Genomic DNA, 18,110 nt, shown 5'->3' on the forward strand with positions numbered 1-18,110 from the left:
CATCACTGAAGAGATACAGCACACACAGTGCAAAATCCGTAAATAATGCAAGGGGGGGAATTATTTACAGATTTCACTTATATGCGGGATGCGGGTGGCGCTGTGGGTAAAACCTCAGTGCCTAGGACTTGCCGATCGTATGGTCGGTGGTTCGAATCCCCGCGGCGGGGTGAGCTCCCGTCGTTCGGTCCCAGCTCCTGCCCACCTAGCAGTTCAAAAGCACCCCTAAGTGCAAGTAGATAAATAGGTACCGCTTTATAGCGGGAAGGTAAACGGCGTTTCCGTGCGCTGCGCTGGTGCTGGCTCACCAGAGCAGCTTTGTCACACTGGCCACGTGACCCAGAAGTGTCTTCGGACAGCGCTGGCTCCTGGCCTCTTAAGCGAGATGAGCACGCAACCCCAGAGTCGGTCACGACTGGCCCGTACGGGCAGGGGTACCTTTACCTTTTCACTTATATATAAAATAATAGTAATTTATATGCCGCCCATCTGACCGGGTTACCCCAGCCACTCTGGACAGCTTCCAACAAATTAAAATTTTTCATATAGGCTGAAACATGGTCTGTCCTTTGTATATTAGACACAATTACCACCCCACCCCACCCCCTCATTTAGGCTGCTGTCTGACACTGATCAGTGATTGATCATGTCTCTGTTAAGGCAACATTGGTGGTATAAATCAATACTCCATGCCCCACCTTTATCTGTCAGAACAGTTCCTTCTAATTATGCAGGCCTTAAAATGGGGTGGTTTTGTATCTACCCCTTTATCCATGAGAAATAGATTTTAATGATTCTTTAAGAAAGCTTTATCCATAACCTCCAGCCACATTCTCAACATATTCCTTTCTGCCTCTCTTTATTTATCTCGGTCCCTGCTCCTGCCAACCTAGCAGTTCGAAAGCACATCAAAGTGCAAGTAGATAAATAGGTACCGCTCCGGCGGGAAGGTAAATGGTGTTTCCGTGTGCTGCTCTGGTTTGCCAGAAGCAGCTTAGTCATGCTGGCCACACGACCCGGAATCTGTCTGCGGACAAACGCCAGCTCCATCGGCCTACAGAGCAAGAAGAGCGCCACAACCCCAGAGTCGTCTGCGACTGGACCTAATAGTCAGGGGTACCTTTACCTTTATCCCTCCCCTCAACCACTGAGCTCTTCTAACAACAGATGCATTAAAGCATAAAGTCATTGTTAACAGAGTACAACAGGTGGTTGCTACCATCTCAAAGATTTTTTTAATAACAGCCTATGATCCTAGTAAGATTATTAGCCATGATGGTGGTCAGTAATGAGTAGCTTTCATTGACCCCTTCCCCAAATTGTATTAAAAATAGCCACAAATATATAATGTTCATATTTGAGCAACAAAATGACAAAACTGCTTGACAGATGCAATGCAATTCTATCCGAAATAAAAGCCAGAGAGATTTTTTAAAAAAGAACTTGATTCAATGTCAGTATTTTTATTTATTTATTATGCTGCTGTGTTGCTACCATACCTTCATTCACAAATCCATAAAAGCAGCAAAGTTGAAGCAATCGTCACCTTCTTCAAGGGCAGATTCAAAGGCTTCTTCATTAGCATCCTTGCCACAAAGGCAACATATGGCTATGCATGCCAAACCATTCTTCAGTGAGTACTGCAGAAGGGAAGCAGGGAGCCTGCAACCCCCAGACCCATTCCATCTCATGTATTTAGTGCTAGACCATGGTTTAGCATGCATATCAATGCGGCCTATAAGTGGTTCAGCCAAAATGAACTGAAGAACAATTTTCAAGGAAGAGTGTTTTAAAGAAGAGTGGCATCACAAAAAGTGTTCTAGGAGTGAATTCCAACCATAATGGGCAACAAAGGAGGCCAGAGATGCTAATTTAAGAGAGCGGGCTGTTGGGCAGGGTGAGGTTAGAGGACAGAGGTCACTGGTGGGAATACAGCTGTAGGGAATAAGGGCAGAAAATAGAGCAAGATAACAATGACCAAGAGTTTCTGCTATGTCTACCACCATGAAGGAATTTCATGTGGCCTGAATGTCATGGGAAGTTAATATTTTGGGCGGAGGGATTGTGAACAGAGATGAGACAAAGGTGTAGTGAGTCATAGGAGTGGAATGCATGAGATTCCGGAATAGTTTGCACTGTCTAGAAAGTGTTTCTCTCTCTCCAAAATTCACATATTTTGAGAATCTAGACATATTTAGACTGAAATAACATAATTATGAATATCCTCCAGTTCTTATCATTCATCATCCCATAATAACTCCTACGTTCTCCTTCTTACCCAGTTCCACACCTTCTGCTATCTAAGACTGGCATGGAGTTGACAGATACACTTCAGAAATCACAATGGAAGCCTTACTCAGAACCAGTTATTCGCACAATAGCTTCATCACATCAGTTTTTCATTTCAGGTTTGAAACCTGAATAGGATGAGAACTAGCATCTGTCCTATTAGGGCAACGAAAAAGTTATTGTTTGCCTCAGCATGGTAAATACAACTTTTTGGCCACAGATAAAACACTGAATTTCTTGGGGAAGTACTTGAAAATGTGACATGAAGATAAGGCTCTTCCAGCAACACAATTGTTCTGAGGATGTTTGAGGAGACATTTGATCAACTAGTCTAATTATATCCTTTAGGGTTTGTATCTCTAAGGCTCTAAAATAACCATTACTTTACTTTGAGTTGAAAAACAACAACACACATTTTATTTACCAATGGTTATAGTAAGAATGTAAATCGCGGCGTGATAATGCTTTGAATTTAAAACAGCAGATACAATCAGAGGAACAAAACACAAATCCGTAAGTGCACATGACAACAAACTAGCTATTGAGATCGATTGCTGCTTACTTTCTATCTGTCTCTTACTTGAGTTCAGTATCTTCTGCTTTATGGAATATATTGACTTGCTCGCTTACTCACAAAATTGGATTCCTGATGATCCTTGTGATAAAACGCACAGCAAACATGGAGCTGGGTGGCAGTTAAGCAAACCTCACAGTAATTTAGTCTACTAAACGTCGATTTGCACAAAAGAAGGAAATGCTTTGTAGTCCAGTATTTGAAAGTTCAACAAGAATAAATACTCAGAATAATCAGTGGAAGTGATTGGCTGTTAGTTCCTTTTCCAGCTCTTGTATTGAAAATTATCAGGCAAACTACTGTTGTCAATTTACGAACAGGTAAATTGACAGCCTGCACACTGAAATGATTTAAATAAGTAAATAATAATAATTAATAATAATTTTATTATTTGTATCCTGCCCATCTGACTGGGTCCCCCAGCCACTAGACACCCTAGAACTTAAATATACGTTCTATAATAGAAATCAGTAGATTTAATAAGATCCACTGCAACAGCCTGTAAGGGACGCGGGTGGCACTGTGGTCTAAACCATAGAGCCAGGGGCTTGCCGATCAGAAGGCTGGCGGTTCGAATCCCCGCAACAGGGTGAGCTCCCGTTGCTCAGTCCCTGCTCCTGCCAACCTAGCAGTTCGAAAGCACGTCAAAGGGCAAGTAGATAAATAGGTACTGCTCCGGTGGGAAGGTAAACGGTGTTTCCATGTGCTGCTCTGGTTCGCCAGAAGCGGCTTAGTCATGCTGGCCACATGACCCGGAAGCTGTACGCCAGCTCCCTCGGCCAATAAAGCGAGATGAGCGCCACAACCCCAGAGTTGTCTGCGACTGGATCTAATGGTCAGGGGTCCCTTTACCTTTACTGTAACAGCCACAAGCCTTTTTGAATGAAAAGATATCTTCCATAAAGTTCCATAAGAAAGAAATGCACATGGAAGATGTAGTGTCTGTATCTTCTACTGTGCTGGAACATGGTTTGAGGTTATTTCTCTGTGCCATCTTAAACTGAATATAGTATTTGAGTATTGCTTAAGTTCAAGATTTCCTGCACACATATTTAAAGTAGATCCTATATTAATTACTTTTACTGCAAAGGATATCTTCCAGGGCAATCTTACTGATCCTTTCCTACCATCTAGTGTTGCAAATATGTATTAATTTAAGTTGCATTATTTTACTACATGTGATTCGAAACTTCTTCACCTGCAGACTTCATTGCTTTTGATGCAGTTAGGAATTGAATCACATGCTCTCTCTGCTTTTGCAAGTAAACAACAGTGGGTAGCTCCCAGCTACTAAAAAATTTAAATTACCTAAATAAAAAAATTTAAAAATTCAGAAAACAAACAAATATTAAGGCAGTAGAAGCATAACAAAAAGCACGGTAGAACACAGCAGGTAAAACAAGCAGACCAAATAAATAAATAAATAAAGGAGGATAACACATCAGCAGGCAAATAGGGCAAAGGCCTGCTAAAACTGCACGGTCTTAAAATAGAGCCTAAAGTGTATTAAAGAGGTCTGGGGAAAGGGTATACTGGGCATTGCCATAGAAAATGCCTTCTCAAATATCTTGACTTCCAACCAACTGTATGTCTGGTAGAATGAGCCTCTTTCAATGATTCATGACCCCAACTCCACTGCAGATTTGAAAAGCATTTCTCATATTCTGCAGAAAACCTAAAATAATAGCCAAAGCTATGCTAGTAACACATGTCACATAAAATGCACCACAGTGCCTGTCATGGTCTCCCTCTTGGACACAGATCCCAGGACAACACTAGTTTTCTGCTGTTAGCTGAAGCATACATGAAGCAAGCCTGAGAGCACATACCTCAAAATGCAGAAGAAGATCTTCAGCCAGTTAAATAAGACTGCAAATGTTGTGATCATCTACTATGGCCAAGCAAAGAGTTCTAGAGCTCTTTTTAAATGGACAAGGGAATTTTAAAAAACACACAACCCCTCCTTCATCCCATCACAACAGCAACATAGATCATTATTATTTTCATGCTATACTTGAGGACGATCCATTTTCACCTTGTCTAGCTGCTCACCAAACAGGAAAATAGGCACACATATAAGGATCCTTGAAAGGGCATCTTCCTTGCATCTTAGGCAGGGCTGTTCTTAGGCAGTGATTGCATCAGATGGAGTGTCAGTCTTTCTCTGCTTTAATTTTTAGTGAGGTATTTGGGTACATGGGGCTGCAAAAGTATTTGAAAGAGCGTGCACAGTGTTTGGTGAAATCTCAGAAGCCAGAATTTCCAGCAATAAATATCCTGAATATCTCTTTAATCTTTCCCATTAACAGCATGAATAGAACAAATTGTGCAAATTTCCTTAGTTGTGTTTTTGAAAGAAAGAAAAGGCACAAAGAGTGAAATACCATGAACTGAGTAACTCTTGCTAGAAGAGTGGTTCTTAAAAATAAAAAACAGTCAGAATGAAAGAACTTAAAGAACGAAAAGTAAGATCTGAACTGGCCCCACCCTGCTCAAAAGCAGAGCAAACACTTGTACATGATTGATGGGAATTCCTTTCCACCCTTGCTGCACATATGTGGGATTGTTACATGTCACATGTCTGTTTACATTCCAGAACAGATTGCTGGAGTCCCATGAGCGGAACATGTATTGCTTTTGTTTTGTGGTGTAGTGGTTAAGAGCGGTAGTCACGTAATCTGGGGAACCGGGTTTGCGTCTCCGCTCCTCCACATGCAGCTGCTGCGTGAACTTGGGCCAGTCACACTTCTTTGAAGTCTCTCAGCCCCACTCACCTCACAGAGTGTTTGTTTGTTGGGGAGGAAGGGAAAGGAGAATGTTAGCTGCTTTGAGACTCCTGAAGGGGAGTGAAAGGCGGGATATCAAATCCAAACTCTTCTTCTTCTTCTCTGAGAAGAACGACAAGGAGAGAGGCCATGTTTTTCTTTGTCCTGATTTATGTATAATAAATGCGTAGTTTAGTATAGTATCCACGCCTCGAGCCTGATCTGTTGTGTGTTTACGCTGCTGAGTAATGTGTGCTCTTGCATGCACGGCAGCATGAGTCGTGGACACACGTCAGAGGTGGATGGCTGATGGATCTCCGCAGCGGCAAGGCTGAGAAGGGAGACATTCTGGCTAGGGCCAAGCCAGCTGGCTTTCCATCCCATGGTTCCGACAATGATATCATGAAAGAGCCAGTAAAACTAATATACTAAGAACAATAACCCCCACATACAGCGTTCAAAAGACCATAGGTGGTATAATTAGCCAAAGGCCTGGGAGAAGAGGAATGTTTCTGTCTGGAGCGTAAATGTAGCAAAGGTTCCAGGTGAGCCTCCCTGGGGAGAACATTCCACAAATGGGGAGCCACCACTGAAAAGGCCCTATCTTATGTTGCCACCCTCTGGACCTCTCACCGAGGAGTTACGCAAAGAAGGGCCTCGGGATGACGACTGCAGGATCCAGGTCAGGCAGTCCTTGAGGTATTACAGTCCTGACTCATTTTAGGCTTTATTGATCAAAAACCAGCACTTAGATTTGGGCCTGGAAACTAACTTGCAGCCAGTGCAGTCGGGCCACGATTGGCATTATATGCTCAAACCATCTTGCCCCGGTCCACTACCAAGGCAAGACAAGTCCAGCGCAACCACTGCCACGCCTGTAAAGAAGAAGCAGAGCTGTGTGCCATCAGCATACTGCTGACAATGTACTCCAGATGACCCCGGAATGGCAAGGAGAGCATGCAAGGTCAATGCAGGAACACACAGGAGGAGCCCAGGGTTTCCCATTCTTTCCAAATTGGCTCTGTGAGTCCCTTCTTACATGGCTGGCCAACGGATTCTGCTTGAATGGCCTGTTTATAGGGACTATATACAGAGCTGTGCCCCTGGGCTATCCATCCTCACATGGGTCCTTACCTATTCCTGACAGTAGTGCCAGTTTCAAGCTGCCCCGCCCATGTTGCAGAGACATATTATGTATTCAGGATAGCACCTGAGGTAAGATGCAAAGATGAAAGTGAATGTGGATGACAGGTTTGATGAAGGAGTAGCATGGATGGAAGGCAAATGCATTTTCCAGTAGCAGGTTTTTAAAAGTGAGAGCTGCCTTGCTGTACAGAAAAGGGGGGGACTGTGACACTCCCAAGGAGAATAATGAAAGAATGCACAAAGGGGAAGAAGAGAACAAGAGGGATGGAAGAAATCAAGCAATTTTTGCATCTCCACATTGATTGTAATACTGCAGGATATATCAGATACAGCGCTATAATGTGAAGAAGAACAAAGAGATAAAGCATACAGAGAAACAGTCGGTTCCCCAAATGTTTGGATGGAAATGAAACATTTCGCACAACAAGGTGAAAATCCTTTAATAAAAAGCTTTCTATAAACAGCAGGCAGAACCAGCCTCATATTATATCTGCAGCCTCTAAGAGTAGCCTACCTGGGTCTTCTGTATTAATAGTGATGTTTTTGTATTATTATTTTTTACTTTAATTTATTGACACAGAACCTAACACCTCTTTGATCTCTGCTTTGATCACAGGTGTAATTTGGAAGTAATCAATGACTATGAAACAGGGAAGAAAAATGGAAATTGTAATTGCAATAAAGCTGAATATCTTATTATCGGATAAAACATACGCCCAAATGGCCGAAAATGAAACACGCAGAGGAAAATTGTTACAAAAGAGCGAAAGAGGTTTGCTGTGCATTATTTGGCAATGTAATTAATTTTCATGGCCTTTCTTGCTGGCTGCCCTATACAGCCTTACCAGCAGCTTCCTTCCTTTAGACTCCTGAGCCCTGTTGTCATGAAGTTGTGCCTGTGGGAGCTAGTTGCTTGCATTAATCTCAAACAGGAAGGTACTGTTCTTACTCCTGGGAGAAAGTAGTGGAAGGGGGCTTCCAGCCTATTGCTATTTTCAGGTGGGATTCAATCACATAGCAGCAAATTCAGGCTGCACAACTGAAGTTGGATTTGAGGTTTTGTGCCTCCCCAAAAGAGTTGACTTATTGCAATAAGGAAAGATATGCCATGCAACTTCTCCACAAACAAATAGGAATGCATGCTGAAGAAACAGGTTGTCTGGAAGTGACCTGATAATTAACTGGACTGCAACTGGTCCTCCTTCAACAGAAAGGGCAGAAGAGGTTTCTGAATTCTGGGGAAGCAATGCAGCTCATTCCCAAGCCTACCGGACATGGCTGGAGTAAAAAGTTTCTCTCAAAGCTCTGCAAAAACTGGACCCCTTTATGCCAATGAATCGATATATCCACATGCTATCTAACATTTCTGTTCTGTACAGTACCTCTGTGTAACAGCTTCTCTAGGACAATTCTCAAGTGCTGGAGGATGAGCGGTGAAACTTCATACTTGTACACGTCTATCACTGGCACCTGTTGACATCTCCCAAATACTCCATCTGGAGAAGGTAAAAAAAGGGGTGGGGCATAAGGAAAAAGGGTGAATAAATCACATTGATCTATGACATATCTACATACACTAAGAAATTTGCAATATGTTCTGTTACTATGACAGTTGTACTAAACGTGGTAATGAGAAAGAGATAGTTCCTTGGTCACCTTCCCTTAAAAACTGCTTCACTTTTTGATACATCCTTTCTGGTAATGCCAAAGCAAATAAATAAAGCAATAACTCTCATGAAAACCAGACTGCCCAGGAAACATGTATGTTAGTTTGCAGAGAGAGGGTTTCTTTTTCCCCTCCCTCCTTTTAATACAGGAGCTATGTAGTAGTAAATGAGTGGTGAATCGATAATAAGCAGCCAAGGCTAGTTTAATGTAGTACCCTCTAATGAATGCAATAAAAGGGAGCGGCTCATGCAACAATGAGATATTAATGGAACCTAATTTATTTAGCTCCATTCCATTCATCTAAAATGACAGACCCTTCTCATCAAGCTCTTTTCATATCACACCTTCTAATTAATTTAGGTCCTAATTAGTCTTTATTTAGAGAATTGTTCATTTCAAGACAAGCTTCCTGTGTGGGAAGAAGAAGATAGGCAGAGGAGGGGGAGTTCAAACATTCAAATTACCTTTCTCCCTTCCATACAAAAGACTAATTTAGAACTCGGGTGCTTATAATATCCTCTGACCATCTGCAGCGCTAGGCTTCAAAAAAATGGGTGCATTTATTGTTGTCTTCACCTGTACACAGTGATCCACAGAAAACTATTGAAAATGCAAAAAGTTTAATTAGCATGCTATTCTTCATACTGCTTGTTTTAATTCAGTAATTACTGCAGATATTGCATTCATAATCAAAAGGGACAGTGCAATTTGACTAATAGAACATAACATTGTGAATTAATTTGGAAGTACCTATTTATTTATATGGAGCTTCAACAAGATGAAAGAGTAGATAGAGGAGGAAACAGCTGCTCTCAACATTCAAACAGTCCGTCTATGGTATTATAGAGTACACACCTATATCAAAGTCATTTAATTTACATTATAAACTGGAATATTAACCTAGATTTGAAGAGATGCAGTTAAAATGTTTTTTTTAAAAAAACTCTGAAGATTTTCAAGTGTGATTTCTTCCTAACAGTTTGAGCAACGATTACTCCACACAAAAGATTTCTGCCACACCACCATATATTTTGAGTTATCTTGGGTTTCGTATTTCTCTGTCCTACAAAATACTGAGTTCTGAAGCTATGGATAGCTTCTAAGGGATACACGAATGTGTGGTGATTTTTTCCTTCCTGGTGAATGCATGCTTGCTGTATTCTCTACACACTCTTACAACAAAGCAAACTGGTCTGATGAAATGCTTTATCTATTTTGTGTTTCTCATCCTCGGAGATAAGCCTAGCAACTGCCTTTAAGTAGCTACAAAACAGCACGGTTGTTCAGAGTATCCCAACCCAACCCGTTTTTGTTTTCAGATGTTCATTCAATGCATGTGAGGAGCAGGGCTGCACATGCCATTCCCACCCTCCATCTATGCGCATTCCCGGAGAGCTTGGAGAGACCTTGGGGAAGATCTGTGGCTTAATGGTGGTACAGCATCTGCTTCACATGCAAAAAGGTCCGGTTTCAATCCCTGGCAGCTCCAGGTAGCGTTGGGAATGTCCCCATTCTGAAACTGGCCACTACCTGAGTGTAGACCCAGGGTCCCCAAACTATGGTGCATGGACCATCAATGGTCTGAAGAACACTTACAATTTGAATTCTATAGAATGCTATGGTGTTCAAATTTTGATACAGCACAATGCAATGCAATCTGAGAAACGGCTTCTCATCTCTGACAGTAGTTGCTCACAGTATGCCAGAGGCATACTAGGGGTTAGTGAAATCAGCCCCTGCCAGGGGTGCAGGTCTAGGGGCACGTGCAAAAAAAACCCTATCAGACTATGGAGTGAATGATGTATATGTGTGTGTGGCTGCTGTCACACATAAAATGTAGTAATTGCTAATGTGGCTTTGGTAAAGTGTATGTGCTTTTATGGGGTGCAGATACAGCTCCTTGCCAAGGGCACAAGGGACCCTAAATACACCTCTGCACAGAGGTCAAAGAGAATGCTGACTTCATGAGGAAGAAATCCTCTTAGGTTAAACTTTGAAAGCTGTTTTAATGTTAAAATTTTGTTTTTCTGGGATCAGCAATATGAAACCAGGCATGAGTGCATCTTCAAGATCTGGTCATAAGAACATTGGGTGTCTTAAACAGCATATTGTTCTGGTGAAGATCGTCAGTTGCTAAGAAGCATGTGTTGAGCATCAGAAAGCACTCACATGTGACTCAAAGAACAAAACTGAAAGATTACCGTATATAGGAAGGATCTAAATGGCAATAATTTCTCCCCCCCCCCAACGTCCTCTCCATCTCTCCCTGGAAGGAAGAAGCTATAGTTTGGGTTTGCAAAATGATTCCTTAATGAGGAGAAAAAAGAGGACTATAGAGTCTCTGGATAATAAAATGCTTGATAAGAAAATCAGTTTTAGGGCTTGCCGATCAGAAGGTTGGCGGTTTGAATCCCCGTGATGGGGTGAGCTCCCGTTGCTCGGTCCCAGCTCCTGCCAACCTAGCAGTTCGAAAGCACGTCAAAGTGCAAGTAGATAGATAGGTACCACTCCGGTGGGAAGGTAAACAGCGTTTTCATGCGCTGCTCTGGTTCACCAGAAGCGGCTTAGTCATGCTGGCCACATGACCCAGAAGCTGTATGCTGGCTCCCTCGGCCAATAAATCGAGATGAGAGCCGCAACCCCAGAGTCGTCCGCGACTGGACCTAACGGTCAGGGCTACCTTTACCTTTAACTCCACTTAAGAGAACACTATTTTTGCTTATCTTCTTCCCTGATACAGCGTCTACTGTGGCACTCGCTAAGTTGATTTCTTCAGACATCTTTCTCCATTTCTGAAAAGGTTCTAGCTGCACTCATTCAGCTTTCCAGGCTTGGGAGAACTCATTACAATTCAAAGGAATAAGTTCTACTTTTATGCAGTGAAGGAGCTGTTTTAACATTTGCTTTACCAGCATGCCCCCCCGGGAGCTATTGTTCAGTTTAAACATAAAGATGGATCCACTATGGAACCATGGGCTGCATCTGCCTACTCCAGAAGCCAAACTGCACCACATCATAAGGACACTATCCTGCAAAAAGAACACCAGCCTACTTTTTTATGTGATATGATATCTCACAAAGCCAAAGACAGTTGCTCTGGTGCACGGGTGGAGAATCTCAGGCCAGGGTGTGTGTGTGTCAATTGTGGCTATCCAGGCCTCTCTATCTTCCTAGGGCACATTTCTTCCTAATCCAGCCTCATATCTCCAGGCTTCACCCCTCAATAGCCCTGGTTCTGTACCCTCTTCAAGTCCTTTTGCCTGCCTGGAAGATGTGCTTGAACTGTGGTAATGCCTTATGTTTCCCTGCCTGGAGAAAAGAGGTGAGTGTAGAAACCTCTCACTTTTGCTGTACAAACATAACAACCTCACCTGTTGCTCCTCCCATTTTTGCCTCCGGCCCAGCGCACCACAGGCGTGTGGCCTCTGAAAGGTTGCCCATGAGGTAATGTGGCCCCTGGTCTGCGATGGGGCTCCACCCATCCTCTAATGTAAATGTCTCTCTCCCTTAGGCGGGGACCTCCAGGTTTCCCACCTGAGGGAAGGCAAAGCCTATGCTGATGGGGCCACTCCAGATCCAGGGCTGCACGCGTCCACGCAAAGGGCGCCCCCCGTTTTAAGCGGGGAGAGGTCATTAAGGTACCTGAAGTCATTCCTAAAATCGTGGGATTTGAGGATAGTTCTACGTCACAGCCCTTGACACACTTCTTTTCATGTTCCTTAAATTGGCTGACTTGAAATTGCATTCAGTGACCTTTAAATGGAAGGGCAATGACGTCTGCTTCTAATAATGCACTTGCCACACTGAAGCACCTAAAACACAATTACTGTATGCATTTGAGCTCCCTACATTATCGGTAGGCAAACTAAGGCCCGCGGGCCAGATCAGGCCCAATTGCCTTCTAGATCCAGCCCACGGATGGTCCGGGAATTGCCACGTGGATCGCCAGTGTGCATGTTCTTTCCCTCTCCCTCAGACGGAAGAAGCAGCAGCACCTCCTCCCTCCCTCCTCCCTGCCCTGCCTAGAGGAGGAAGGGGGCTGGGCTTTATTGGTGCCAGCAGCAGCAGCGCTTGAGCCACCACCATTTTAAGCAGCCCCTCCCTGGAGCTCTTTTGTGCACTGCTCATTGTCCCTCCACCTCCGCCAGCCCCTGCCGCTTGCAAGACACAGGTAAGCAGCCACTGGGGCTCATGGTACTCTTGCATCATCCCCCCCGAAATATAGTCTGGCCCCCCGCAAGGTCTGGGGGACAGTGGACTGGCCCCCCTGCTGAAAAAGTTTGCTGACCCCTGCCCTACATGGATTAGCCTTCACTGCAAGTTTTTAACCATTGGACTTGGCACAGTGTGAGGAGGGAGCAAGGCTATGATCTTAAGCCATAGCTGTCAATTTTTCCCTTTTCTTGTGAGGAATCCTATTTGGAATAAGGGAATTTCCCTTTAAAAAGGGGAAACATTGACAGATATGTCTTAAGCCAGAATGGCTTCCTGCACAGAGCAACCTCCATGGCAGCCACTTTCAAAGAATTGGTCACCAATATGTCTAATATACTAATATTTTCTTGGACGGTCTGAGTAACTCAAAACCAGGTTAGTTGACTGTGGTTCCTCTCTAAGCTCATTCAAACAACCCCTGAGTGTGTTATTCTCCCTTTAAATAAGAGAAGAGGCACCTCCAGCTCTTGAAATGATGTTGGTCTTAAACTCCCATCAGTCCCTGGAAAGAAGAGAGTTGAAAGACCACAGGTTCCCCATCCCTGCTGTAAATGAACACAAGAAGCTGGGGGAACCTATCCAGCTCTGCTCAGCACAGGATTGCAGTTTCCTCATGGGAAACTGTTCCAGCAATGGCTCCTCCCTTGGCTCAGATTGTGATTGGGTGTGCAAACTCCAAAAATAGAATGAATGGCAGTTGTACCCAAAGGTGAAGCTCGTGGAAGGGGCTTTGCTCAACAAGTTTGCTACAAGCAAACTGTAATCTGGCCCAATAAGGAAAGCCAGATTCATGCTTAATACTCTATATAAAAAGAATAATTTCTCACCAGTATCCAAGCTTGTCATATTTTTTTTTAAGTTTGTATATAACCTTCATTAATCTTGACAGGAGTTCCTCCACAAAGCCCTACGTACAAGTTCTTCACTCATTCAAAATTGCACATGGGAGCGATATGCCATCATGGAACAATATCTATATTAGTAGACTTTTCAGCTTATTCTTCACTTTGGGCAGCCATCCATAGCCTGTGGGGTGTTTCTGTTAAAAATCTTTCCCCAGAATCTCTCTTCATTAGAGCTAGTCGAGGTGTTTGGGTTTTGTTTTGTTTTTTGCTTCTTCTTCTCATGTTCATTCTACTGCAGTGGTAGCTGGTGAAGGAGGTTTCCCAGTAGAAACCACTGTTATATTGTGGTAATTGAGAAGGGACTGGCTGCTGTACTCCCTGCCTCCAATAACACATCTTGGCATGTGAAGTTGTGTGTAGAAATTCCCTCCTCTATTGCCACACAATGGAGGATTTGACTAGCAAGCTGCCTCATCAGCCACAAGTGTTCTGTTGCTTTTTTTCCTACCAGAGAGCCAGTGTGGTGTAGTGGTTAAGAGCGATAGACTCATAATCTGAGGAACCGGGTTCGCATCTCCGCTCCTCCACATGCAGCTGCTGGGTGACCTTGGGCCAGTCACACTTCTCTGAAGTCTCTCAGCCCCACTCACCTCACAGAGTGTTTGTTGTGGGGGAGGAAGGGAAAGGAGAATGTTAGTCGCTTTGAGACTCCTTCGGGTAGTGATAAAGCGGGATATCAAATCCAAACTCTTCTACCTTAAATTTAATTGTTCTAGAGCAACAGCAGACAACCCGTGGCCCTCCAGATATTGTTGGGACTCCAACTCCCATCAGCCCCAGTCAGCATAGCCAATGGTCAGAGACAGTGGGAGTTGTAATACAGCAACATCTGTAAGGCCATAGGTTTCCAACTCCTCTTCCAGATAGCGGAAGCTAATTTCAGACAGACATCATCCCCACTCCACATACTCCCAAGAGACACTAACCTTTTTTCTGATTTGGCTCATTTCCCCCCAGCAACGCTGCAAATAATCCTCTCAACTGTCGCAGTCACTTATATACCAATTTTGCCTCTCATTTAATTGCAAAACTGTCATTTGAAGCTTTCGAAACCTCTCCCACGAGGCAGCTCTCAGGCTGCTTGTGTTCACACTGCTTTTGGTTAGAAAATAACTGTGGGTTTCAAATTTTATTTTTTTATTTTTGTGTAGAGCTCACAATAGTTTGAGAACCTCTTTTGTAGACTCAAACAACTGTAGTTGGGCAGAGAGATACTTCTTGAATACTGTGCAACCGTAATGAGACGGAGAGAGATTTGTTTTGAAGTGGGTTCGGTATGTTGTTAAGCAGACCACATTTTTATAATGTGAAACTATTAGGCTGCTTTAAACAGGTGGATGCAACCAACAGTTGCAGTTGTAATCCTGTTACTATTATGACACAGTACCGCGTTTTATATGAGATTACTCTGGAGTAAGTTACATTAGGGTCACCAACTGAGGATAGAGAACTCCAGCTTGGCCCCAGAATGATATTGCACAGTAACTGGTGGTTAAATGTTTATTTTTCATTCTTTCATTTGTTGCAAAAGGGATTCCAGAGCCATGTTTTCTTTCCAACATCCCATTAAACTGGAAAGATCTCAGGGCACCAGTTGGACAACCCTGAAGTTAATGGTTTGAGGCTTGAAGCTTGAAGCTTAAGGATGCAGACGGAAAACAGCACAGATGCCTTCTTATCATGGACACCCTTCCAAAAAAATAAATAAAAGTATTTACTCTGGAACAAGGGAAGAACTTAAGCCACAATGCACTCAATTTAATGAAAGTAAAGGGGTTTTTTTTGGTTTAAGTTACTACTGTAAACCTGTCAAGCAAACTTGGTTCGCAATAAAGCTCATTCTCCCCAGCTGCAGTCATATTTGGAGCTACCTGTTAAGGGTGGAAAGATGAGCAGCAGGGCAGCAAAAAGGAGGTTTATCTATGGCAGCTAATCTCCTCAATCAACAGCACTCTGCTCTGCTCAACAGCCGTTGCCAAGTAACAGGCCAGAGCTTCTCTTATCGGCTTCCTAATGTTTCATTGACTATTCAGACAAGAATAGAAAGCTGTGACATGGAGGGTTATATGCAGCACAAAATGAAAACGGCACATTATGTGGGAAGAAAAAGAGAAATCTTTTAGTCCTTTTTTTCAAATAAAATATCTGGATAGTCAGTGGCTATTGTTCATGTCCTCCACCATCACCTCGCCCACCAAGCTAATTTTCTGCACTGCTCATTCTAAACCACAAAAAACAAACAGGGGGAAGTTATAAATTTACATGCATAAGACTCTTTTGGTCTTTCTTGGTAAGAGCTCAGCCATTCATTGACATCACCAATTCCCTCTATAAAGGAAAGCAGCCATTTCTCAGTTGCACGTTCCACCGGCAGATCAGAGTACTGGTGGCAATGATGAAGGGGATTGGAATCTTTGTACATTATGCCCTGCTTGTAATAAAGGCAAATGCATGTCAAATTGGCAACGTTAAAATTTTATCTACAGCAACATCTCTCACGTACACAGAGAAGGATAGCAATTTCCAACTGGATCATTACTCATACAGCCTCTGCACTTGTTTCCCATTCACATTCCAGGTTAGGCACAGGAAATTTCTTGTTTTAATACTTTGATACTTTAATAAAAACCCAATTTTCAGTGCAGAAGCATTTAATTAAAAACCTTAATTATGAGATGGAGTTTAAAAACAGGATCTTCTGTCATTCTCTCTTCAGGGTAATAAATAATCAAAAATTCTTATGCTTATCTTGCTAAATGTTACATACTACTTGGTAAGCACGTGGTATGAATACTTCCAATCTAAAAAAACAAAAAAACCTTATTTTGTAACATGTGTTTTATATCACATTCATAAATATTGGCTGCACAGGAATTTCCTCAAAATTTGCACTCCTGTAAAGAAAGACATGAACACAGCACCAGAATATTTCACTAAACCACATGGATGCAATATGTGATTTATTGACATATTATGCAAATACATACTACATAGACAGAACCATATCTCCCAATACATTTCAGAAGCACACATGAAACACTTTGGAGTAACATATTCCATGTCAGAGAATCACAATGTATACTTATATCACAGAGTGAAGACCGAGAAAGCTAAGTGCACAGGAAGCATCATTTGCAACAGAAGTTACTATCTTGACTTAGGGCAGAACTACATGTTATGAATTGCATTGTTGTTCCTTTAGAAGATTATTTTTTTTCAGGTATTGAAATCTGCAATTTGAAGTGGAAGGCCAATTTTTGGGGTGGGGGGTGAGAGAAAGAATAGGCTTCTTAATACTTTTTCCTACATGTTGTTTTTGCAACGAAAATTGTCCCCTCTAAACTGCTTCCCATGGACTGTAAGAAGATAAAACCTCTCCATTCTAAAGGAAATCAGCCCTGAGTGCTCACTGGAAGGACAGGTCCTGAAGCTGAGGCTCCAATACTTTGGCCACCTCGTGAGAAGAGAAGTCTCCCTGGAAAAGACCCTGATGTTGGGAAAGATGGAGGGCACAAGGAGAAGGGGACGACAGAGGACGAGATGGTTGGACAGTGTTCTCGAAGCTACCAGCATGAGTTTGACCAAACTGTGGGAGGCAGTGGAAGACAGGAGTGCCTGGCATGCTCTGGTCCATGGGGTCATGAAGAGTCGGACACGACTAAAGGACTAGACAAGCTGCTTCCACTACTAATGAAGAAAAGATACAAGTAGCAGCACCTTTTCCCCTACCTGGAGTTAAAGAGATCATGGCACCATTTTCAGATGAAAAATAGCTCAAGGGAAAATGGTTAAGAAGCCTTGTTGCAACACAGTGGGCAAAGTGCAGCTGCATTATAATTTATAAGTACCAGCAAAACTATAACTATAAGTATCTTCTAGTTACTTCATAACTTGAGTATCATCAAGCAAGTAACATCAAGCAAATGACAGATACAGAAATGGTTACAGACAGAAGTGATGATAGTTGGATAACTATAGCTATAGAAACAGATATAGACCTATGTCTGTATCATAAGATGTAATCCATTGTGGTACTAACCACTGTACAAAACACAAAAGTGACAAGCAGATGGACAAGATTAGAGTGGGTGGAAACTACTTCAAAGTAATGGAGAGGCTGGATTATATATTTCCCACTTACACGTAGTTATGAACATCAGCACAAATTGACCCAGTTTGTTCTCGTATTGTGCTGCTTATACCTCACAACCCAGGGGAAAGTGTTGCAAAGCTCATTAGAAGAAAATGAGCGCTCAGACTGAAAACACACAAAAAACACTTAGAGCTTTCAGTGACATCTAACTGAAAGTTATGTGCCTGGGACAGGTTTCTGTGTTGTTCACCACAGCACAAGATGAACATCTCAATTTGAAAAACCATTTAAATAACCTTTATGGAGAGGAAAAAAATAAGTTGCCCTCTGATACCCAGCCTTCTTCCAGAGAATACTTTTGTTGTTGTTGTTTACATTTGCATTACCATCCTTAAGTGGTGAATTTTCCACAGCCTGTGTCCATAGTTACCTGCAACTACAAGAGGCCCATTTCC

At 42.7% G+C, this 18,110-nt stretch overlaps 1 protein-coding gene across 2 annotated transcripts in view; it reads right to left on the reverse strand.

The window, feature by feature from the left end:
• PTPRN2 (protein tyrosine phosphatase receptor type N2) overlaps positions 1-18,110 on the reverse strand; it is a 647,226-nt gene that overhangs the window by 531,488 nt on the left and 97,628 nt on the right. For both annotated transcript variants that reach the window (XM_028749792.2, XM_028749791.2), the window contains exon 3: positions 8,157-8,270. In XM_028749792.2, the coding sequence (XP_028605625.2) occupies positions 8,157-8,270 (114 nt within the window). The remainder of the gene's footprint in view (positions 1-8,156; positions 8,271-18,110) is intronic.

Source organism: Podarcis muralis, chromosome 12, assembly GCF_964188315.1.
Source record: "Podarcis muralis chromosome 12, rPodMur119.hap1.1, whole genome shotgun sequence".
NCBI lineage: Eukaryota > Metazoa > Chordata > Lepidosauria > Squamata > Lacertidae > Podarcis > Podarcis muralis.